The sequence below is a fragment of the Macaca fascicularis genome, chromosome 14 (assembly GCF_037993035.2).
Source record: "Macaca fascicularis isolate 582-1 chromosome 14, T2T-MFA8v1.1".
In the NCBI taxonomy this organism is placed as follows: Eukaryota; Metazoa; Chordata; class Mammalia; order Primates; family Cercopithecidae; genus Macaca; species Macaca fascicularis.
Genome location: NC_088388.1, coordinates 1857295 through 1882422, shown reverse-complemented (window position 1 = coordinate 1882422; position 25128 = coordinate 1857295). Strand labels below are relative to the sequence as shown.

The window sequence follows — 25128 nt, the reverse complement described above, 5'->3', positions numbered from 1 at the left end:
CCGCCTGGCACAGCGCCCCCTCGCTTCCGGAGGCCGCGCCGCCCGCCCCGCACACGCCCGCGCCCGCGCCGCCTGTCCGCGCCGTCCCCAGCCCCGCGCCCGCCCCGCCCCGCCGCGCGCCGTCTTCTTCCACCTCTCCTCCCCCCGCCTGTCCCGCACCCCACGTTCCACCCCGCCCGACCCCCACTCCCCGCGCCGCAGGCTCCACAGGACGCAGGACCGCAGCAGTCCCGCCCCGCACTTCCGCCCCCACAGCCTGAAGCCGGGGCCCGAGCCCCTGCTGCTCGCGCCCCGCCCACGCCCGCACCCTCCCCAGCCCCAGAGGCCTCTCGCCGCCGTCGCACTCTTTCGGGCCTGTCTGCGCTGCCTCCCAGAACCCGGGCCTGCACGCCCCCCACACCGGTGCCCCTGCCCTTTGGCAGCTCCAGGCCACAGCCTGGCCCGCACCGCTGCCCTTGCAGCTGCGGGGGACTGGAAGTGGAGACCTGGGGCTGTAGCGCCGGGGAGGGCGGGTCCCCGGGTCTGGGGTCTGAAGCCCCTCTCTCCTGGCTGTTTCCCCCCCACCCGCGTCCGGAACCCCAGGGCCCCTCCCCTCGCCCTTCTGGCGAGCCCGGTTGGCAACCCCCACACCGGCCACACTCTCCATCTCCGGTGCTCCCAGCACGCCTCCTCCAAGAGGGCCACGGGTCTCTCCAGGCCTTGCCATTTGCCCACCCCCTCTCCACCCTTCTGGCCAGCCCCCTCCAGCCTCTGGCAAGGCCCTCTCTACAGGGACCCCCGTCCAGGGCCCAGTCCTCACTCCTCTCCTTGGGTGGCGCTGGCCAGGAGGGCTGCTGGGACCTTTCGGGGTAGGGCGGCAGCCTCCCTCCCCTGTCCCCAGGCCTCTCCCTCCTCCCGTGGTTTCCTCTGCCTGGTGGCTGGATTCAGGCCACTTGATCTCTTTCTCAGGCCACTTCTCAATGTGTTTAGCTGCCCGTGTCCCCCCACCCCCAGGCCTGGCTTGTTCCCGCACCCAACAGCACCCTAAGTGCAAGAGGCAGGGGTGTCGGGGGACCCCGAGAAGCGGGGCCATGGGTCCTGGCTGCTGCTGGGGGCAGAGGGCCCAGACCTGCAGGTGAGGACAGGGCTGCGGGAGGGCACTGGGGTTGATGGAAATTCAGGAGGAGGAGAGGGCTCTGTGCCCCTCCGAGGGCCTGAGCCAGGTAGGGCTGATGGGTAGGTTTGAGTGGAAATGACTCCAGGGGGTCTATCTAGCATGAAGGCATTGAAGCAGGATGGAGTGAGAAGTGGGACAGAGTGGGCAGGGAAGGTGGTGGCAGCTGTCCCCACTGTTGTCCAGGCCTGCGTGGGGTGGAGAAGCTCCAGGCTGCCAGTGGTAGGGTCCCAGGAGGCTGGTGACCAGACAGGCCTTTGCACAGCAGCAGGTGCCCTTGGCCAGGCCCAAGGAGCAGACCGCAGGGGAGAAGGGACAGGAATGGAGCTGGAGAAGGGGGGTCCTGGGGCCGGGGGTCCTCAGGCTTCCTTTTATTTTCATGCAATGCTGCGTTTTTCGGCAGTCACGTTGTGCAGTGTGCTTAGAGATATGTGGCTGCTGGAAATTGGGTTCAAAGTTGTGGGTGGCTGATGTGGAGAGAAGAGTGATAGGAGGCCAAGCTGTGTGTCGGGGGTGGGTGCTGCTCAGATCACTGGGGCTCCTGGAGGGCAGGAGTCGAGCTGGGAGCTGAGGTCCTTCCTCAGGGAGGGGCAGGGATAGGGTCTCAATGGAGCACCACTCCACTCCTTCCATCCTTTCACCACTCCTTCCAACCCTGCTTCTCTGATAATCTGCTAATGGGATCCTCTGGAAGGCATGCTAGGTATGGGGGTTCTCTGAGATGCCTGGGGAGCCAGTGGGGACCTCCTCTTCCTCCTTCCCACCTGCCGTTGAACACAAATGCCAGGGTGACTTTCGCTCTGCCTGCCCCTCCTGAGATCAGTGGTCTGCACGAGGTTGAGGCTGCCAGATAAATACAGGCCCAGTTAAATCTGAAGTTCCGATGTTTATCTGAACAACTAATAAATTGTCATTATTTATTTATTTATTTATTTGAGATGGAGTCTCGCTCCGTGGCCAGGCTGGAGTGCAGTGGTGTAATCTCAGCTCACTGCAACCTTTGCCTCCCGGGTTCAAGCGATTCTCCTGCCTCAGCCTCCTGAGTAGCTGGGATTACAGGCATGCACCACCACACCCAGCTAATTTTTGTATTTTTAGTAGAGACAGAGTTTCACCATGTTGGCCAGGATGGTCTTGATCTCCTGACCTCATGATCCGCCTGCTCCGGCCTCCCAAAGTGCTGGGATTATAGGCGTGAGCCACCATGCCCGGCCCTTATTTTATTTTATTTTATTTTATTTTATTTTTTTATTTTTTATTTTTTGAGACAGAGTCACTGTGTTGCCCAGGCTGGAGTGCAATGGCACAGTCTCGGCTCACTGCAGCCTCCACATCCCAAGTTCAAGCAATTCCTCTGCCTCGGCCTCCCGAGTAGGTGGGATTACAGGTGCGGGCCCCCAAGCCCAATTAATTTTGTATTTTTAGTAAGGATGGGGTTTCACCATGTTGGCCAGGCTGTTCTCAAACTCCTGACCTCAGGTGATCCGCCCGCCTCGGCCTCCCAAAGTGCTGGGATTACAGGCATGAGCCACTGCACCTGGCCCAATAATTGGTCCTTTTTAAGTAGACCTTATCTTTTAGAGCAACTTTGGGCTTACAGAAAAATTGTTCAGGGAGTATACAGAGTTCCCACAGACCCCTCTCCCTGAGTCCCCCTCCGTTATTAACATCTTGCATCATGTGGTGTGATCTGTTCCAATTGATAAACCAATATTGATAACGTTACTATTAAGTCCAGAGTTTACCCCAGGGTTCATCCTTGCAAAATGTCTTTTAGCCACCATTATGGTGTCAGACAGAAGCGTCACTGCCTGAAAAGCCGCCTCTGCCCCGCCTGTGCGTTCCTTTCTCCCCCAGCCCCTGGCAGCCCTGGGTCTTTCCACTGCTGCCTTGGCTTTGCCCTTTCCAGGCTGTGGTGTCGTTGGAGTCATACAGCACGTAGCCTTTTGAGATTGGCTTCTTTCTGTGAGTGAGATGCAGCTAGAGCTCCTCTGGGTCTTTTCGTGGTTTCATAGTGCATTCTTTTCGGGCCGGATACTGTTCCATTGTCTGGATGTACCTCGATTTATCCATTTGCCTGTGGAAGGACTTCTTGTTTACTCCCAAGTCTCGGCAGTGATGAATAAAGCCTTTGTAAACACGTGTGTGCAGGTTTTAGGGTGGACACAAGTTTTCAATTCATTTGCAGAAACACCCAGGAGGGCCATTGCTGGTTGTATGGTAGGAGGACGTTTGGTTTTGTAAGAAACTGCCCTGCGGCTTTCCAAAGTGGCCACACCGTTTGGCGTTCCCACTGCAGTGGTGGCGCTTCCTGCTCCTCCACGTCACCCGCGTTTGATGTTGTCAGTGTTCTGGGTCTGGACCGTTCTCATAGGTGTGTCGGGACACGGTCTTCTGTGTCCACCTGCTAGACCTGAGCCGGGAGCCCCGCTGCAAGGGCAGCCCCTAGGCTGAGCTTTGTGAGTCAGGCTGGGGAAGATGGGGCATTTTTACAGTGAGGGGCCCTGAAGGATTTTAAGGGAATGGACGGACAAGTTCAGCTGGGAAAGCACCTTCAGCCTGCAGATGAGAATCCGGTCAGAAGGTGGGGGAGGGGCCGTTCACACATACACTCATTCATTCATTCATGCAGAGGGTGGGGGAGGGGTCGTTCACATACGCTCATTCATTCATTCATGCAGAGGGTGGGGGAGGGGTCGTTCACATTCATTCATTCATTCATACAGAGGGTGGGGGAGGGGCTGTTCACACATACACCCATTCATTCATTCATAGACTCATTCATTCGTCCAGCCAATAAACGCACAAAAAAAGTGCAAACACTTGTAGTGAAATCAGTATAAGCGCAAACCGATGAGCCACCATGTTCAAATGCAGGTTTTCAAAGGTTAGGAAGAATGGCAACCCCCTTGGTTTTTTTTGTTTTTGTTTTTGTTTGGTTTTGTTTTGAGACGCAGTTTCGTTCTTGTTGCCCAGGCTGGAGTGCAGTGGCGCGATCTTGGCTCACTGTAAGCTCTGCCTCCTGGGTTCACGCCGTTCTCCTGCCTCAGCCTCCTGAGTAGCTGGGACTACAGGTGCCCGCCACCACGCCCGGCTAATTTTTTTGTGTTTTTAATAGAGACGGGTTTTCACTGTGTTAGCCAGGATGGTCTCGATCTCCTGACCTTGTGATCCGCCCGCCTCGGCCTCCCAAAGTGCTGGGATTACAGGCGTGAGCCACCGCGCCCAGCCTGTTTCTGCTGTGTGTGTGTGTGTGTGTGTGTGTGTGTGTGTGTGTTTTGAGACAGGGTCTCACTCTGTTTCCCAGGCTGGAGTATGGAAGTGCAGTGACACAGCGAGAGCTCCTTGCAGCCTCAAAGCTCCTTACGGCGCCAGCCTGCGATCACCAGCCACACACGTGGCCACCTGGCATTTCCCCCAACCAGAAGAGAAGGCCCCCCACCCATGTGGGAGGCCTGCGTTTGGGCAGGACCAGGACAGCAGGTGGGGGTGTGCTGGTGCTTCCCTCACGAAGCCCTTCACAATCAGCTACCATTAGAGACTTCTTGTCTCCCCATGGACCCCTCCTGCTCCTTCCCCCTCCCTCCCCCCTCCCCGGCTCCCTCCCACCATCCCAGGCAACCTGGCCCTTTGCTGCAGCAGCAGAGCCCCTGCCCAGCACCTGCTCCTGGTGGCCTAGGGCTCAACAGTGCCCCCATTCTAGGAGCCCCTTCTTAATCCCAGTTCCCCCACCATTCTTGCCCTCCTAGGAACCCTGCTCTCGGTTGCCACGAAGAGGGGTGACAGAGGTAGTCAACCCCTCACATGGTGTGGTCGGGGGTCTCTGAGGGTCCACATGGCTTTTTTGTGCCCCTGTAGTGCTTGGGATTCCCAGGCCTCAGGGCCTGGGCGTATGCTGACCCTCTCCTCCTGACCCCGACACTTGCCACGCCCTCTTCCCAGGGAGGCCTCGTTCACCACCTCATTGAAAACCGCAGCCTCGGCCTGGCACGGTGGCTCACACCTGTAATCCCGACACCTTGGGAGGCCGAGGCGCGTGGATCATTGAGCCCAGGAGTTTAAGTCCAGTCTGGGCAACATGGTGAGACCCCGTCTCTACAAAAAATAGACAAGTGAGCCAGGTGTAGTGGCGTGTGCATGTCGTTTGCTCATATTTCGGATCCCAGGGCTTGGCTGCTTCTGTCTGTTGCTCATTTTTTCTACAGGCTGAATTGTGTCCCCCTTAAAATTCTTACCTTGAGGCCAGTCCCTGTGGCTCATACCTATAATCCCAGCACTTCAAGAGGCCGAGGCAGACGGATCACCTGAGGTCAGGGGTTGATCAGCCTGGCCAACAGGGTGAAACCCTGTCTCTACTAAAAATACAAAAATTAGCCAGGCGTGGTGGCGGGCATCTGTAGTCCCAGCTACGAGGGAGGCTGAGGCAGGAGAATCACTTGAACCTGGGAGGTAGAGGATATAATGTAGTGAGCCAAGATCGTGCCACTGCACTCCAGCCTGGGCGACAGAGCAAAATCCATCTCAAAATATATATATGTATGTGTGTATATATATATACACACACATATATATCTATCACGTATGTTGAAGCCTTAGTCCCCAGTGCTTCAGGATTTGACTGTTTTTGCAGATGGAGTCTTTAAAGACATAATTAAATTAAATGGGGTCATATGGGTGGGTCTTAATCCAACAGGACTGGTGTCCTTATAAGAAGAGGAGATGAGGACACAGACATGCACAGAGGGATAGCCCCGTTGGGGACACAGGGAGATGGTGGTATCTGCAAGCCCAGGAGAGAGGCCTCAAGAGGAGCCAGCTCTACCTTGATCTGAGACTCCAGCCTCCAGGACTGTGAGAGCACAAATGTCTGTCATTTAAGCTCCCTGGACTTGGTGCTTTGTTACGGCAGCCTGAGCAAACTAGTTAGGGTGGGAATGTTTTCCTTACGTGTTTTTCCAAGTGCCTTTAATGTATGAATGACATTACTCCTTCTTTGTCATACTTGATTCCAAGTATATTCCCAGTTTTGTCATTTGCCTTTTACTCTTTAAAAACACCTTCGTTGGGAGTGTCATTGACATGTAGTCATTGCCATGTTTAAACTGTACGATTCCATCGGTCTTAATCTACAGAGAGAGCCATGAAGCCAACCCCATCAGGAGACAAACGCACCCATTGCCCCAAAATTGTCCCGGTGCCCTGTGTGACTCTCCTTCCCACCCTGGACCTCCCAGTCCCGAGCAACCGGTGTCCTGGTTGGTTTCTGCTTGTGTGAATGTGTGTGTGTGTGTGTGTGTGTTTGAGACAGGGTCTCTGTTTCCCAGGCTGGGGTGTGTGTGTGTGTGTGTGTGTATATGTGTGTGTGTGTGTGTTTGAGATAGAGTCTCTGTTTCCCAGGCTGGAGTGTGGGAGTGTGGGAGAGTGTGTGTGTGTGTGAGTGTGTGTGTGTGTGTGTGTTTGAGATAGAGTCTCTGTTTCCCAGGCTGGAGTGTGGGAGTGTGGGAGTGTGTGTGTGTGAGTGTGTGTGAGAGAGTGAGAGAGACAGGGTCTCTGTTTCCCAGGCCGGAGTGTGGGAGAGAGTGTGTGTGTGTGTGTGTGTGTGTTTGAGATAGAGTCTCTGTTTCCCAGGCTGGAGTGTGGGAGTGTGGGAGAGTGTGTGTGTGTGTGTGTGTGTGTGTGTGTGTGTTTGAGACAGGGTCTCTGTTTCCCAGGCTGGAGTGTGGAAGTGCAGTGGTACAATGAGAGCTCCTTGCAGCCTCAACCTCCTGGGCTCGACGGATCCTCCTGCCTCAGCTCCCCGAGTAGCTGGGACCGCAGGTGCACACCACCACACCTGGCTAAGTTTTTTATTTTTTTTGTAGAGACGAGGTATTGCTATGTTGCCCAGGCTAGCTTCAAACTCTTGGGCTCAAGTGACCCTCCTGCCTCCACCTCCCAGAGTGCTGGGATTATAAGCATAAGCCCTGCACCCAAGGCTGAGATTACAGGCGTGAGCCCTGCACCCAAGTGTTTGTGCTTTTTTAGAGAGTTACATAAATGACATCCTGCAGCACGCATGCACTCCTTGTCTGACTTCTGTCACGTAGCGTAACTATTCTGAGATCCATGCTTGCTGCTGTGTCTGTTGTAAACACTCATTTTTATTGCCACAGCATGGGTACACCCCACCCCGCTCATCTGTTCATCTCTTGGTGGACATCAGGGTGGTTTCCAGTTTTGAACGATGGAAAGTAATGTGGCCATTTGCATTCACACTCTGGTTTTCAGAAGGACATACATTTCCTTTGCTCTTGGGGAGAGACCTAGAAATAAAATGACTAGGTGCCGTGGGAAGTGTGTGTGAAACTTGTTCAGAAACGGCCTAGCTCTCATTTCATGTTGCAGTTGGAGTGGTTCATCTCGCTGACTTTGGCCCTTCTTAGACGTGTAGGGTGCGGTCTGTGATTTTGGCTTGTGTGTCTCCAAGGACCAACGGCGCTGTGCAGCTTTGCACGTGCTACTTCGCCACTGATATATCTTGTTGGGGGAAGCATCTGTGCAGATCTTTTGCCTGTTGCTGTAAAATTGGGTTATTTGTTTTCCTATTGTTAAGTCTGAGAGTTCTTTCTTTCTTCTTTCTTTTTTTTTTTTTAGTTTTGCTCTCGTTGCCCAGGCTGGAGTGCAGTGGCACCATCTTGGCTCACTGCAACATCTGCCTCCCGGGTTCAAGCAATTCTCCTGCCTCAGACTCCCGAGTAGTAGTTGGGATTACAGGCATTTGCCACCACACCTGGCTAATTTTTGTATTTTTAGTGGAGATGGAGTTTCACCATGTTGGTCCAGCTGGTCTCAAACTCCTAACCTCAAGTGATCCACCTGCCTGAGCCTCCCAGAGTGTTGGGATTACAGGTGTGAGCCCCCATGAGCGTTCTTTATATATATTCTGAATTGGTCCTTGATGAAATAGATTTGCAAAGATTTTTCTCCTAGTTGGTGGCTTGTCTTCTCACCGTTAACCATCTGAAGAGCAAATTTTAAACATTTTTGATGAATTTCAGTTTGTCAATTTGTTCTTTTAGGAATTGTGCTTTTGGTATCATGTCTGAGAAATCTTTGCCTTATCCAGAGTCATAAACATTTTCTCCTGTGTTTTTATGGTTCCAGCTTTGCATTGAGACCCATGATCCTTTTTGAGTCCGTGTTTGTGTACAGTGTGAGGTATGAATGCAAATTCTTCTTTTCTTTTTGCATGTGGAGATCCAGTTGTTCCTGAATATGAAATTGTTGCAGCATGCTTTCTTGAAGAAGCTACAAGTGGGCACCAAGTTGCCTTTGTACCTTTGTCAAAAGTCTGAACTGCGCGTGGTGGTGGGTGCCTGTGGTCCCAGCTACTTGGGAGGCTGAGGTGGGAGGATCCCTAGAGCCTGGGAATTTGAGGCTGCAGTGAGCAGAGATTGCACCACTGCACTCCAGCCTGGGCAACAGAGCGAGACCCTGCCTGAAAAAAAGTCATCAGTATGTATGTGTAAGCTTATTTCTGGACCATTTTCTTTTGGATCTATTTGAGTATTTTTACACCAGTATCATTCAGTTTTGATTACTCTGGTCTTAATATGAATTCTTAGAATGTTAGCTCTTCAGTTGTGTTCTTTTTCCAGATTGTTTGAGCTCTTCTACCTCCTCTGCTTTTCCATATGGATTTTATTTTTTTATTTTTTTTTGAGACGGAGTCTCGCTCTGTCACCCAGGCTGGAGTGCAGTGGCCGGATCTCAGCTCACTGCAAGCTCCGCCTCCCAGGTTCACGCCATTCTCCTGCCTCAGCCTCCCGAGTAGCTGGGACTACAGGCGCCCGCCACCTCGCCCGGCTAGTTTTTTGTATTTCTTAATAGAGACGGGGTTTCACCGTGTTAGCCAGGATGGTCTCAATCTCCCCGCCTCGTGATCCACCCGCCTCGGTCTCCCAAAGTGCTGGGATTACAGGCTTGAGCCACCGCGCCCGGCCTCCATATGGATTTTAGAATGGACCTGTTAATTTATACAAATGTAGGGAGAGTTGACATCTTAACAGTATTGAACTTACTAATCCACAAACCTTGGATGTCCCTATTTATTCAGGTCTTCTTCAACTTCTTTCGAGAATGTTTTACTCTTTCAATTTGGAGGTCTTTCACATCTTTTGTCAGATGGACCTCTGCGTATTGTCTATTTTTATACAGTTAGGAAGTGGTATTTTCTAATGTCAATATCTGATAGTTGATTACCATTTTATAGAAACACAATGGACTTTGTATATCAGTCTTGTTATTCTATTAACCCTATTAATCTCACTTAGTAATTCTTGTAGCTTTTTTTTTTGTTTTTTATTCCATCGGGTTAGATGGTCACATTATCTGTAGATAAGATTGTTTTCTTTTTCCTTTCTCGTCTGTATGGCTTTTATTTCTTTTTAGGGGCCTAATTGCACAAGCAGGAACCTGCAGGTCAATGTTGGATGGAGGTGATGAAGGCAGACATCCCAGCCTCCTTTCTGTTCTTGGTGAGAAGATGTTCAGTCTTCCACCATTGGTTGTGGGGTTTTCATAGATATCCTGTATTAGGTTGGGAAAGTCCCCTCTATTCCTAATTTACTGAGTGGTGTTTTTTAAAAAAATCAGGAACCGATGTTGGATTTTTCAAATGCTTTTCTGTACCGTTAAAAGAAAAACCTTGGACAAATTAAACTTAACAGAGTTTAATGAAGCAAAGAACCACTCGCTAATTGGGCAGCCCCCAGACCCAAATAGGTTCCGAGAGGCTCCGGTACTGCTGCATGGCTGAAGATTGGTGGACAGGAAAAGGAAAGGAGGTACAGAAAATGGAAGCAAAGCCCAGAAACCATCGGAGGGGCTGCAGCTCGACGCTTGCCTTGTCTGAACACGGTTGGAACGGCCGGCACCCTTGATGAGCGGAAACCCGGTGAGTGACACAAGGGCAGGTTTCAGTCTGTTTACATCTCCAGTTAGGTTTCAGTTCATGGCGGATGGAGAAGGCGGAACATAAACTATGTCAGGAGGCAGCTTTACGCCAAGATTAATTTAACGATTTCCCCCTTTAGACGTTGACGTCCCTGTCGCCATCGTAAATGTACGTATTTGGTCCCAAGTCCCGCTGGGAAATAGCAGAACAATGGGTTTCGTAAGTGGGAACGAGGACCTAGGGTTCTATTTTTTGTAAGGAATAGAGAGGAACCTCCTTGTGCTGGAATTTCATGTGCTCAGAAAAACAAACCCTGGTCTGCCTTAGGACCTATCCGCTTCCCTAAAGCTTCAGTTTGATGGTGTCACATTTAGCTTGCGTGACTCCATCTGCGTTTGGTCTGATCTGTTGGGGCCTCTTGCAGGAGCTCAGTTCAAAACAATGGCCTCTTATAATGTTGTGTAAAAATTCCCTGCCTTTGGTCAGGTTCTCATTTAGTGGAAAGTGTAGCCAAGACTTAGGGCCTTAGCACCCCCCTCAGTCACCGCCACTTCGGGCTCCTGGTCACAGCATGTCATTCGTGGGTTACGATGTCCTCATGGCCGTGTGTTTCTTTGAGTTCTTGTTGCTCCGTCAAAGAGACACCATTTAACATCCTACAGATGGCTGCGTGCAAACATGTAAAACTTCTGAGAGAATGCAGAGCACCAGGGAGATGAGTATTATGACTATTTGGAAGATCATATTTAATACCAAGAATTTGGAGCATGCTCCTTAGGTGGGGTCCCGTGAACCAAACCAACGAAAATCAAACAGATCAGAGAGTGAGCTAGATAAAGAGTCTACTCATTTCAAACAAGCAGCCTGTTTGTTAATCCCCTATGACCGAACCTTTCTAATACCCGATACATTCCTCCATGTGCAACACGAAGCGTCAGCAATGGTACAGATACTCCTCTGTTTAGCTAGTAAGGAATCCAGAGCAAGTCTGTCATCTCACACACCTTTAGCAAGAGAATTTAAGGACTGTTGTGTAACCATAGCCTTTGGAGTAGAATCTGTTCTAGAGCCAATTACGAGGGATACTTTTTATTTATTTTTATTTTTTATGAGACGGAGTCTCGCTTCGTCGGCTGGAGTGCAGTGGCGTGATCTCAGCTCACTGCAACCTCCACCCCCTGCATTCAAGTGATTCTCCTGCCTCAGCCTCCCGAGTAGTTGGGATTACAGGCGCCCACCATCACACCCAGTTTATTTTTTATATTTTTAGTAGAGATAGGGTTTTGCCATGTTAGCCAGGATGGTCTTGATCTCTTGACCTCGTGATATGCCCGCCTCGGCCTCCCAAAGTGCTGGGATTACAGGCGTGAGCCACCGCGCCCGGCAGAGGGATACATTTTAAATCTTTGCCTCGTTTACTCCAAACTGTGGAAAAAGAGGCCTCAGAAATGATACCCATCTAGAAGAGTGAAGCTCTTGCCAGAGTTCTCTTTAAGCTGTGGTGTAGAGGAATGGACCGATGTTTGTGACTGATTGTAAAGCAACAAAGGCACCATTCACATTTTTCACCCAGGCTGGGCACAGGAGCTCACACCTGGAATCCCAGCACTTTGGGAGGCCAAGGTGGACACTTGAGGTCAGGAGTTCGAGACCAGCCTGGCCAACATGGTGAAACCCTGTCTCTACTAAAAGTACAAAAATGAGCTGGGCATGATGGTGGGTGCCTATAATCCCGGCTACTCGGGAGGCTGAGGCAAGAAAATTGCTTCAGTCCGGGAGGCAGAGGTTGCTGTGAGCTGAGATCACACCACCGCACTCTAGTTTGGGCAACAGAGAGGCTCTGTCTCAAAAAAAAAATTTTTTTTTTCCACCTACATTGACCCTTCATCTTCCAACTGTCAAGGCAAAAGGTTGGCCACGTGTAGGATTGGCTGCAAAACCCTCCACAAATAAAAATATACCCCATGAGCACACATAAGAGATCCCTTTTTGGTTTTGTTGTTCAGAGGCATAACGGTCCCAAGATAGGTTCTTGGGGAAAAGCTGTTCACGTCTGGGATGCCGTCTGCTTCTGCGGAGAGACTTCCCTGATTAGCTTGACCTTAAAATCTCCGAGGGGGCTGCAGTTCCTAGAGTCTGGCGGTGCCCTCTTGAGCTGTGAGATAATGAACCCAGGGTTCAAAGTCCTGAAGTTTCACTGCAGTGTGGGTGGCAAGGACAGTCTTTCTGTGCTACTCTCAGAAAACCAAATGTCTGAGTTTTAGATGGTGAAGGGCTTAGTAGAGTCCTCAGTGTACCATGGAAAGCTTTCTGTACCTGGTAAAATATACTCAGGCATAATGCATTAAGGCCTTGGAGCCTTTAGTCATATCGGAGATGAGGAGTGGAAGATACATGAGGTTCTATATAGGCCTTCCAGGGACTATTTCATAAGGTGCCAACCTATGTTTTCCACTGGAAATGGACCCGATGGCCCATCTACCTGCAACACCCTTGACCAAGGCAGCCCACTTCATTCAGTTCGCTTGCTTTTAATATTATTGTATCTGCAACAACTTATTTAACAGTTTTTCCACTTGAGCAGTGGAACAAGTACCTCTGTCACTGGAGATTTCTCAAGGAACGTCCCACGAGAAAAACAATTTTCTAATACTCTTTTAGCTACTGCTATAACATCAGTGCTCTTGCCTGGGAAAGCTTCTATATAATCAGAAAACAGGCATTGAAAATGACAATGGAAGGAAATCCCTCCAGTAATGTTTAAATGGCCCATCAAGTAGCAGAAGTATAATTGAAGTTTTGATTGTCCTCCCAGGATTATGGGGTTGGCAAACTAAACATTGGTCGTAAACCATTTTAACAACTTACAACAGTCACCATGCCAAACACATGTCTATCTGATGTATATATAATATGTATATACAAAAAATATATATAATATATATAAAATTTGGATTATTTTGTCTCTTCCATGATGAGTCATGGCGTGCAGAGCATTTAATAATAGAAGATTTAAGGACACAGGAAGAACCAGGTGACCATCTGGGCTGTCCGTGTGTCCATGCTTGACACTGGACTTATATCTTCTTAAATACCAATTTTGTTTCTCCAATTCAGGTGTATAGCGCTGCCTATTAGAAGGGTTATCGTAGGTAATTTGACTTGGACTATGGATTTTATTCAAATTGGGTACTGGCTGATTTAGCATGAAAAGCTGGCAAAGTATTTTCTTGGTATTCAATTAATTTTTGTCCATGGTTAGCCATTTTATAAACCAGTCAATGTTTTATATGTCCAGGTTAGCCATTTTATAAACCAGTCAATGTTTTTGTTAGAGTTCCAGGAATTTTTACCCAGTCCAAATTATATTACACTAAAGTTATCAGAAGCCTATTCGAGAGGGCTTACCAGGGTCATTTCTTTTTTTGTTTGTTTGTTTGTTTGTTTTTGTTTTTTTACCAGGGTCCTTTCTATCCTTTCAAGAACCTCCTAGAAGACTTAGTATTGTAGGATTGTGCATGCTTGTGAAGAGGTTTCAGAAACGTCAGAAAAAAGCAATTAACTATGGAAATGACTTAAAATGGCCATGGTTAAAGACAGAATTGACAAGGAATTTTGGTTATTTCTCTGGCCAACAATAACTTAACATAACTGTAATTATGAGTGACAGCATGTGCCAAGATGTATCAGAATTTTAGGAATCCCATACAATTTTGGAGCACATATTAATGATGTATTCATAAACAATATCTCAAATAAGGTTAAACATCATTTCTTATTTGGCAGTGCTTCCCATGTAATTTAGTTTATCAAATACTTCTGTCACTCTCTTTTTTGGATACTATAGGGGCCCTTAGTAGCATCCCAAAATTAGTTTGAAGTTGAAAAGATACCTGATTTTACAATTTAAATGTGATTTTGGGAAGCCTGTCAAAAATGTCAAAGATCTAAAACACTCAAGCAAAACAGGTTTACAGGTGACTGTAGAATTGTCATTCTTTTAGCCAAAGTGATATTTCTAAGATTTTAAAAAGCAAAAACCTGTATTCTTTGTTAGAGAAGGGATTCAGTTTTTTACACTGAGAAAGACAGCATGAGACAGAATCTCTTTTCTCTCTCTCTGTCTCTCGCAGTTTATTCAAAAGATTAACAATCATTATTACTATCTCTTACTAATACACATAAAAATTCTTGTTCAGAAGAGAGAAGCAAATTTTACTTTTAGACTAGTATATTTATCAATACTAAAACTAATTTTCATAAAACCTTATAAACAAATCAATCTGGCCGGGGGTGGTGGCTCACGCCTGTAATCCCAGTGCTTTGGGAGGCCGAGGCGGGTGGATCATGAGGTCAAGAGTTCGAGACCAGCCTGGCCAACATGGTGAAACCCTGTCTCTACTAAAAATACAAAAAATTAGCTGGGCATGGTGGCGGGTGCCTGTCATCCCAGGCACTCGGGATGCTGAGGCAGGAGAATTGCTTGAGCCCGGGAGGCGGAGGTTGCCGTGAGCTGAGATGTGTCTTTGCACTCCAGTCCGGGCAACAGAGCAAGACTTGGTTTCCAAAAAAAAAAAAGTCCATCCAATCTCACTCATCTCGTGACTAAACAAGGTTTTCCTAAGCCTTTTAGAATCTTACATATAATTTTAAAATTTTTCTTCTTAACTTTCTATATTTTTGTTTTACCTCCATCTTTTTATTCCTTTGATTTTTTTTTTTTTTTGAGACAGAGTCTTACTCTGTCACCCAGGCTGGAGTGCAATGGCACAATCCTGGCTCACCGCAACGTCTGCCTCCCTGATTCAAGCAATTCTCCTGCCTCAGTCTCCCGAGTAGCTGAGAAAACAGGCAAACACTACCACACCTGGCTAATTTTTGTATTTTCAGTAGAGACGGGGTTTCCCCATGTTGGCCAGGCTGGTCTCGAGCTCCTGACCTCAGGTGATCCAACCTGCCTCGGCCTCCCAAAGTGCTGGGATTACAGGCATGAGCCACCACGCCCGGCCTATTCTCTCAGTTTGAAATGAGCTTTAAGTAGCTTCAAACTAGAAAAAATGATTTTTAAACACACATTTTTCATGCCTTTATACCTTCTCTCACCAAAAGCATATCTTGATTTTTTATATTTTCTGTATACAGCATTGTTTTTCTTATCTCTATCGTAGTCTTAATTGCAAATGTTAACTACACTTAGTAACCCAAATCCCAGTGAAAACCCTAAGAAATAATTGTGAACTATTTTATATCAGTATTTGTAGAGGAGAACCACTTCATAATTTTTTTAGAAAGATGTTTCTTCAAATATTTGTTTACAGATCTAATACATTTAGTTTTGTTTGTTGTTTAAGATGGCATCTCGTTCTGTCACTCAGGCTGGAGTGCAGTGACCTGATCTCAGCTCACTTCTACCTCTGCCTCCTGGGTTCAAGTGATTCTTCTGCCTCAGCCTCCCGAGTAGCTGGGATTACAGGCACGTGCCACCACGCCGGGGTGCAGGTGTAATTTTTGTATTTTTGGTAGAGACGGGGTTTCACTATGTTTTGCCCAGGCTCGTCTCGAACCCCTGACCTCAGGTAATCTGCCTGCTTTGGCCTCCCAAAGTGCAGGGATTACTTTTTTTTTTTTTGAGACAGTTTCACTCTGTCACCCAAGCTGGAGTGCAGTGGTGCGATCTCAGCTCACCGCAACCTCTGCCTCCTGGGTTCAAGCGATTCTCCTGCCTCAGCCTCCCAAGTTGCTGGGATTACAGGTGCAGGCCACCATGCCTGGCTAATTCTTGTAGTTTTTAGTAGAGCCGGGGTTTCACCATGTTGGCCAGGCTGGTCTGGAACTCCTGACCTCAGGTAATCCATCCCCCTCGGCCTCCCAAAGTGCTGAGATTACAGGCATAAGCCACTGCACCCAGCCTACATTTAGATTTTCTATACATATAAAATAAGATGCCAAAGTATTTAAATCTGAGCTCATGAATCTCACACCTGAAATCCCAGCACTTTGGGAGGCCGAGGTGGGTAGATCACAAGGTCAGGAGTTCAAGACCAGCCTGGCCAATGTGGTGAAACCTCGCCTGTACTTTTTGTAAAAAAACAAAACAAAACAAAACAAAATTGTAAAAAAAATACAAAATTAGCCAGGCATGGTGGCACATGCCTGTAATCCCAGCTACTTGGGAGGCTGAGGCAGGAACTGCCTCCCCCTTGAGCCCAGGAGGTGGAGGTTGTGGTGAGCCAAGTTTGTGCCATTACACATCATCCTGGACGACAAGAGCAAAACTCCATCTCAAAAAAAAAAGAGGCAAGATGGAGTCAATTAAGTTGGATGTCTTTCACCATCTCAAAGAGAGAGTGCAAAGGCGGTTTCAGCTTTATTTCCTAAATATTATCAGATACATGTAATGCAGAGAGACATATAGTCATAACAGACACAGATAGAAACAGATCTTACAGATTTCACAAAGAATTTTCATTTGCCAGCTTTCAGGTAGTTTTTCTTTTCCCCCTTTAGACAATCAATCTTCTGATTACCTGTTTTATCATACTAAGCAATTGTTAGCTAGGGAACAATTTGCCTTCAAAAAATATAACTCTTAGGTGAAACAAGGCAGAAAATGTGTATCTGAAAAGTACAGAGCTGAGACTTTCAGCTTAAATACTGTACCATCATTTGCTCAAATCAAGAAAAAAGCAAGGCCCAGTTAAGACAAGATGGCCAGGAAAAGCACGTTAAACAAACGTGACTTGTTATGTAAATTTAAAACCAAGGTACGTCCCTCCCAGACATTGCAAATGGAAATGTCTTGTGGAGATGTAAATTTCTTTCACAAAATGGTTTCAAGATAGTAGTTGAATGTCAGAAAGGTGCATTTGAGTTATTAGGCTGGTTGAAAAGTAATTGCAAAAACCACAATTACTTTCACACCAACCTATGGATAGGTGGTCCTTCTAACTGTAACTACTGTTTCTTAGCTAAAATTACGGAGTACAGGGTGGGGCCCATTAAGGAATAGGGCGGAGAAAGCCTTCCCTCTGCCTGGGCTCAGCGTGGATGGATCTGAAGTAAGCCTGCTGGATCTGAGAGACCTTTTAGAAATCCTTCATCTAGGATAGCGTTCTGTCCGGGATAGTAACCAGGCCAAGAGCCCAGAAGATTCATTTTTTTCTTGTCAACTGGTCACTTAAGCTTTTTATTTGTCTTAATTAATTAATTTACATTTATTATCTTATTTTGTCTTTATCTTATTTGGCAGGGTGTTGCTCTGTCACCCAGGCTGGAGTGCAGTGGTGCCATCACAGCTCACTGCGATTGTTACAGGAGAAGGTCCTGATCCAGACCCAGGCTGGAGTGCAGTGGTGCCATCACAGCTCACTGCGATTGTCACAGGAGAAGGTCCTGATCCAGACCCAGGCTGGAGTGCAGTGGTGCCATCACAGCTCACTGCGATTGTCACAGGAGAAGGTCCTGATCCAGACCCAGGCTGGAGTGCAGTGGTGCCATCACAGCTCACTGCGATTGTCACAGGAGAAGGTCCTGATCCAGACCCAGGCTGGAGTGCAGTGGTGCCATCACAGCTCACTGCAGTTGTCACAGGAGAAGGTCCTGATCCAGACCCCAAGAGAGGCTTCTTGGATCCTGTGCAAGAAAGAATTCAGGGTGAGTCCACAGCGCAAAGCAAATACAAGTTTATTAAGAAAGTAAAGGTATAAAGAATGGCTACTCCATGGACCAAGCAGCCCCGAGAGCAGCTGGTTGCCCATTTTTATGGTTATTTCTTGATGATATGCCAAACAAGGGGTGGATTACTCATGCCCCCCCTTTTAGGCCATATAGGGTAACTTCCTGACATTGCCATGGCGTTGGTAAACTGTCATGGCACTGCTGGGAGTGTAGCAGTGAGGACGACCAGAGGTCACTCTGGTCACCATCTTGGTTTTGGTAGATTTTAGCCGGCTTCTTTACTGCAACCTGTTTTATCAGCAAGGTTTTTATGACCCGTATCTTGTGCCGACCTCCTGTCTCATCCAGTGACTGAGAATGCCTGACCATCTGGGAATGCAGCCCACTAGGTCTCAGCCTCATTGTTCCCAGCTCCTGTTCAAGATGGTGTCGCTCAGGTTCACACACCTCTGACACAGCCTCTGCCTCCTGCTTCAGCCTCCTAAGCAGCTGGGACTACAGGTGAGTGCTACCGTGCCCGGCTAATTTTTGTTTTTTTTTTTTCTGTAGAGATGGCAGGGCGACGGGGCAGGGGCTGGAGGGGGCGGGTGCCTCACTGTGTTGCCCAGGCTGGTCTCAAATGCCTGGGCTCCAGCGATCTTCCCACCTTGGCCTCTCAAAGTGCTGGAATTACAGGCGTGGGCCACCTTGCCAGGACTTATTTGCCTTTTGTGCAGACACTTTTAAAATAGGGAATAAATATATTGAAATCATGTTAGAAGCTTCTTCATATCAATCAGCATCCCCGATGGGACTCATTAGGAGGCCTTGTGGTTAGGTGCACTTCTTAAAGTGCAGCGGTGTTCACCTGGAACATCCCACCATAATTTCCATTCACCGTTAGTAAGATGCCACCATTTCTGTAAACATTTGCTGCGTCCGGGACCTAACACGGATGGACGTACAAGCCAGAAGGTACTCGGTTTCTCCGAGACGAAGGATCCCATTTTACATTAAACCTTGGCTTTGGCTCTTAGATCCCCTCGATTAACTTAGCAAAGATTTTTCCCTACCTTAGTGTGCACGAAAAAGAAACCAAGAGAGTAGAACACGAAAATCCTTTTGAGTGTCCAGGCTGGAGTGCGTACCTGCTGCAGTCCTGCCATTTACAGCTAGTTTCTGCCTGGCCCAGTCAGACATGCAAGGGCCTCTTACTGGATCCAAGCCAGTGGATGATCAAATCAGATTCCATCCTGGACCCAGTCCAGTTTCTGTCACGACTTCTGAACCCAGTTTAGATAAAAAATTTGCTCAAGCAAACTCGGATAGCTCAAAACACACATCCATGAAGCTTTGGAATCCAAGAGAGAACTTCCCACGAACCCCGGCTGCTCTGAGAGAGCAGAGGGCACAGTGGGCCCTGTGGGTCCTCCTTTGGTCAGTCAGAGCTCCTGGGGGCCTCTGGGAGCTCTACGCCAGATCCACTTCTGATGCCATCCGTTTAAAGAGAAAACTTGGCCGGGCACAGTGGCTCACGCCTGTAATCTCAGCACTTTGGGAGGCTGAGGCGGGAGGATCGCCTGAGCTCAGGAGTTCAAAACCAGCCTGGCCAACATGGTGAAATTCTGTCTCTACTAAAAATACAAAAATTAGCCAGGCATGGTGGCAGGCATCTGTAATCCCAGCTGCTCGGTAGGCTGAGGCAGGAGAATCACTTCAGCCGCGGAGGCGGAGGTTGTAGTGAGCAGAGAGAACACCCCTTTACTCCAGCCTGGGCAACAGAGCGAGACTCCATCTCTAAACAAATAAATAAATAAACAAACAAAAATAAGCCATGCGTAGTGGCACATGCCTGTAATCCCAGCTACTCGGGAGGCTGAGGTGGGAGAATCACTTGAACCCGGGAGGCGGGGGCTACAGTGAGCCGAGATCGTGCCCCTGCACCCCCGCCTGGGCCACAGTGGGAGACCCTGTCTCAAAATAAATAAATAAATAAATAAAAATAAAGAGAAGCCTTAGATAATTCAACAGAGTTTAATTGAGTAAAGACTCATTCACACATCAGGCAGCCATGTGGGGCTTGAATTTTCTTTGTGGGAGGATTTTTGCTGCTCTCTCAGTTTTTAAGAGAGAGTTATTTAGGTCAGTTGTTTCTTCTTGTGTGAGCTTTGGCATTTTCAGTTTTTCAAGAGACGTTATCTGTTTCATCTAACTTGTCAAATTAATTGGCATAAAGCTGTTCACCAATATTTTCTTCTTTTTTTTATTTTTATTTTTATTTTTTTAGACGGAGTTTCGCTCTTGTCACCCAGGCTGGAGTGCAGTGGTGCAATCTTGGCTCACTGCAGCCTCTGCCTCCTGGGTTCAAGTGGTTCTCCTGCCTCAGCCTCCTGAGTAGCTGGGATTACAGGCGCCCACCACCACCCCTGGCTAATTTTTGTATTTTTATTACAGATGAGGTCTCACTATGTTGGGCAGGCTAGTCTCCAACTCCTGATCTCAGGTGATCACCCACCTCGGCCTCCCAAAGTGCTGGGGTTACAGGCGTGAGCCACTGTGCCCGGCCTCTTTGTTCTTTGAATGTCTGCAGAATCTGTACTCACGCCACCTCTCTTGTTCCTGATATTGGTAATTTCTGTCCTTCTCCTCCTTTCCCTGGGCCCTCCCCCATCAAGTTGGTGAAAGGTTTATTGATATTCTTATCAGGATTATTGATATTCTTAAAGAACCAAGTTTTGGTTTTCTCAATTTTGTTCTATTATTTATTGTTTTCTGTTTTATCAGCTTCCACTTGATGTTTACCATTTCCTTTCTTCTGCCCACTTTGGATTGAATTTGCTTTTCTTTTTCTATTTTCCTTAAGCTGAGAGCGAGGTCATTGATTTGAGACTTTTCTTCTTTTGTTTTTCTTTTTGAGACCGAGTCTTGCTCTGTCGCCCAGGCTGGAGTGCAGCGGCGCGATCTCAGCTCACTGCAACCTCTGCCTTCTGGGTTCAAACGATTCTTGTGCCTCAGCCTCCTTAGTAGCTGGGATTATAGGTGTGTGCCACCACGCCTCACTAATTTTTGTATTTTTTGTAGAGATGGGGTTTCTACCAAATCCTGGTAGAAATGTTGCCCAGGGTGTTCTTGTCCTCCTGGGCTCAAGCAATCCTACCACTGCGGGCTCCCAAAGTGCTGGGATTACAGGTGTGAGCCACCATACCTGGCCAGTTAAACCATATTTCTTATTGGCAGTACATAGTTGGGCTTTGCTATTTTATCAATTAGACAACCTCTTGTTGGGGGTGTGCGGACAGGGTCTCACTGTTGCCCAGGCTCGAGTGTGTTGGTGCAATCACAGCTCATGGCAGCTTCGACCTCCAGGGCTCAAGGGATCCTCCTGCTTCAGCCTCACAAGTAGCTGTGACTACAGGCACAAGCCACCATGCCCAGCTAAATTTTTTTTTTTGGAGAGATGCATTCTCCCTCTGTTGCCCAGGCTGGTCTTAAACTCCTGGACTCAGGGGATCCTCCTCTACCAGCCTCTAAAACTACTGGAATTACAGGCGTGAGCCACCATGCATGGCCCCTCTGCTTCTTAATTGGGGAGTTGAGCCCATTGATATTTAACGTGCTTACTGGTATGGTTAAGTTAGAGTCCGTCACCTTGTTACTTGCTTTCTATTTGTCGCATCTGTTCTTTTCTCCCCTTTACTCTTTTTTCTGCCTCCCATTGCGTTCGTGAGAAGTTTGATTCATCACGTCATCTTGTTCGTTGGCGTTTTCGCAGTAACTCTTTGTGTTGTTGTTTTAGGGGCGGCCGTAGGGTATTAGTGGTGAGCTTTAGCGTCCCGCAGTTGACTTTGAGTGACTGATATTTCCTCGTTTTTATGGGTCACCCTTTCCTGCTTCTGTGTCTTTTTGATAATTTTTTATCGGAATGCAGACATTGTAAACTTTAACTCGGGTGGGAGCTGGATCCTTTTATATTTCCACAAATATTCCTGAGCTTTGTTCTGGAATGTAGCTGTTTATCTGCAAGCAGTTTGATCCTTTCAAGTATTACTTTTACCATTTGTAAGGGAGGTCTGGAATAGTGTGGGCTAACTCTTCCCCACCATGGGGGCAAGCTGTTTCTGAGCACCCCACCGCTGTGCGTGATAGGGTTTTCTGCTGTGGCTGGTGGGAGCAGACACAATTCCTAGATCCATGCGAGCGCCCGGCACTGCCCAGCACTGGTCTCTCTAGTCCTTTCTGATAGTGCTTTCCTGCCTTGGGACCTTTCCCCTGGCATGTGCTGATGGCTCCGTCCCTAATACTCCAGGGGACTCTCCAGTCTCAGCTTCTCTCTCTGGGCAGCTCTGTGAGCGTCATGAACTTCAGCTGCCTGGAGACCCCCAGCTCTGCCTCATCCGCTCAGGGACTCTGTGGCCTCCATCTCAACTCCCACTTCCTGCACTGAAGCTTGGAAACCCACCAGAAACTGCACAGGCAGCGAGAGGCCCCCAAGGCCAGTTCCCAGCGCGGGAAGCACATTTGTGCACCGCCCACGTGTGGGGTCTTGAGAGCCATTGTGTTGTGTGTTTTGTCTGTTCTGTGTTGGTTGTTTCATTGTGTTGTGTGTTTTGTCAGTTCTGTGTTGCTGTTTGGTTGTTTCATTGTCTTGTGTATTTTGTCTGTTCTGTGTTGCTGTTTGGTTGTTTCAGGCAGGAAGATAAATCCAGTCCCTGCTACCCCATCTCAGCCAGGAGTGGAAATCTGCCTTTTAATGTTGGTGGACATGTTTGGGTAGACAGAAACTTGACATGGTGAAGTAGTGAAATGGGCTGAGCTGCCCCTTTTTTCCATCGTGTTTCCACTGTTCTAAAGCCCGAAACATTGTTCCCCAGCGTGAAAGCAGATGAGTGTGCACCACGCATCTCTCTAGCTTATGTATTTATGTATTCAAGATGGAGTCTCGCTCTGTTGTCCAGGCTGGAGTGCAGTGGCGTGATCTTGGCTCACTGAAACCTCCGCCTCCGGGGTTCAAGCGATTCTCCTGCCTCAGCCTCCCCGGTAATTGGGATTACAGACGCCCGCCAGCATGCCCAGGTTATTTTTTTATATTTTTAGTAGAGACAGGGTTTTGCCATGTTGGCCAGGCACGTCTCGAACTCCTAACCTCAGGTGATCCAACCGCCTCGGCCTCCCAAAGTGCTTGGATAACAGGCGTGAGCCACCGTGCCCGGCCTCTGGCTTTATTTTTAACCTTTTTTTTTTTTTTTTCCACATGTCATGGCCTCTGTAATTCACCTGGACTGTATTTTGGCATTTGATGTGGAGAGCAAATCACACTAACCCAGTGCATACCTAATTTTCTTGACCTCTTTTATGAAATATCCCCCCAGCCTTCCTCGACCCTGCCACCCCGAGGTTCCCGTGCACACGTAATATTGCGGGATAGGTATTGTGGAATGAGGATCAGTGTTACAACCTACAGAAGATGTGGTCGTGAGGTCAGGAGTCACAGTCTCAGAGTTGACTGCACTGCCTTGTAGCTGTGTGACCTTCGGGATTTTGTTCAACCCCCTCTGAGCTTCGGTTTGCTCTCTGGGAAGACTCCAAGGATAAGAGCATCTACCTCCTCAGCCTGCTGTGAGAGTTACGGGGCCTGGGCCAAAGACGCTTTGTCCGACTGCTGGTCCGCAGGGAGCTCTAAATATGAATCTGCTACATCACCTTCACTTCTGAAATCTGCTCTGATGTTCCAAATGTTCTTGGCCGTTCCTCCGTGTTTCTCCTGTATGAATTTCAGCTTCTTTTTGCCAAGTATCTCCCCACCCCCGCCCACCCCCACCCCCAAATAAACTCACTAGAATGTTGGTTGAAAATCTGATAAGCCTACACATTGATTTGGAAAGAAATGATTTTTTGTAAGAGTCAAACTCCCTACCCATTTTTTTTCTTTTTTTGCAAAAGTTTTTTCTTACATTTGTCATTCAGGTTTGTCATTTTCTTGCTACAGACTCCAAACACTTTTCAAGAGGACCATCGCTAAGTACTTTATACTCTTGTTCGGGTTTTTTTAGAGTAAAAAGTGTTCAAATTCTACCTTATCTTCTAGCTGGTGGTGGTTGGAAAATAATTTTAAAAACGGATTTAAAATATGTATTTTGCATCTGGCCGCGTTCCTGAATTCTCTCATTCTTTCTGAAAACTCTTCCGCCGACTCTCTGGGGGCTCCTAGGAATGTGCTGTTTTGGCTCCTCCTTTCCAGAAGTTATACGTCTCATTTCCGCCTCACATCGCTGGCATTGTCCTTCGTTTCCAGACCAGGGTCGAACAGTAATGGTAAAAGCAGGCATCCTTCTTGGGTTCCTGTCTTGGACTGGAACGCCTTCGTGTTCCAACAGCAAGGGGAGATAAAGGAAGTGCTTATTTATAGTTTTCTATAGTTTCTTGAGCTTTCGTGTTGTTTTGCTTTCAGAGACAAGAATTGACTTTCAGCAAATGCCTTTCCCCCTATAGTTAACAATCAGGAACTATTTAAACTATGCCAGGAGGCGTAAATAAAGTTAGGAAGAGCCCCCATCTACCCAGCCCCCACTTAGCTTAAGAAAAACAACATGGCCGGGCACAGTGGCTCAAGCCTGTAATCCCAGCACTTTGGGAGGCTTGAGTCCAGGAGTTTGATACTAGCCTGGGCAACACAGTGAGTCTCTACAAAAAATACAGAAGTTGGGACCGGGCACGGTGGCTCACGCCTGTAATCCCAGCACTTTGGGAGGCCAAGGCGGGTGGATCACGAGGTCAGGAGATCGAGACCATCCTGGCCAACACAGTGAAACCCCGTCTCTACTAAAAATAAAAAATTAGCCGGGTGTGGTGGCGGGCGCCTGTAATCCCAGCTACTCGGGAGACTGAGGCAGGAGAATCGCTTGAACCCAGGAGTCAGAGGTTGCAGTGAGCCGAGATTGCCGCTGCACTCCAGCCTGGCGACAGAACGAGACTCCGTCTCAAAAACAAAAACGAAAACAAAAAAGTTAGCCAGGCATGGTGGTGTGTACCTGTAGTTCCAGCTAGTCAGGAGGCTGAAATGGGAGGATCACCTGAGCCTGGGAGGTTGAGGCTGCAGTCAGCCGTGAGGGTGTGAGTGACTGCACTCCAGCCTGGGCAACACAGTGAGACCCTATCTAAAAAAAGAAGGAGGAGAAGGAGAAGGAGGAGAAGGAGAAGAAGGAGAAGGAGAAGGAGAAGGAGAAGGAGAAATACAACATGATGACTTCATCTGAGTTGAGTGCTCTGTGCAGCTCCTTTGCGATGGAATCCCCTCTGCTGGCCGGGACCTTTCATCATAAGTGTGTATTCTCTATATCCAGGTGCATGTGATATTTTAAAATATAAAAATATTGTTTAAATGTCA

General features: G+C 48.2%; 2 protein-coding genes across 2 annotated transcripts in view; one reads left to right on the top strand and one right to left on the bottom strand.

Annotated features, from left to right (window-relative positions):
• Positions 1 to 908, bottom strand: part of MRPL23 (mitochondrial ribosomal protein L23) — a 9947-nt gene extending 9039 nt beyond the window's left edge. Inside the window, exon 1 of the mRNA XM_045370679.2 lies at positions 800 to 908. The gene's annotated coding sequence lies outside the window, so the exon portion shown is untranslated. The remainder of the gene's footprint in view (positions 1 to 799) is intronic.
• Positions 1 to 25128, top strand: part of LOC107127230 (uncharacterized) — a 25195-nt gene extending 67 nt beyond the window's left edge. The window contains exons 2-6 of the mRNA XM_074014034.1: positions 92 to 1114; positions 9907 to 10088; positions 17338 to 17741; positions 18114 to 18266; positions 23114 to 25128. Coding sequence (XP_073870135.1) covers positions 92 to 1027 — 936 coding nt within the window. The 3' untranslated portion in view covers positions 1028 to 1114; positions 9907 to 10088; positions 17338 to 17741; positions 18114 to 18266; positions 23114 to 25128. The remainder of the gene's footprint in view (positions 1 to 91; positions 1115 to 9906; positions 10089 to 17337; positions 17742 to 18113; positions 18267 to 23113) is intronic.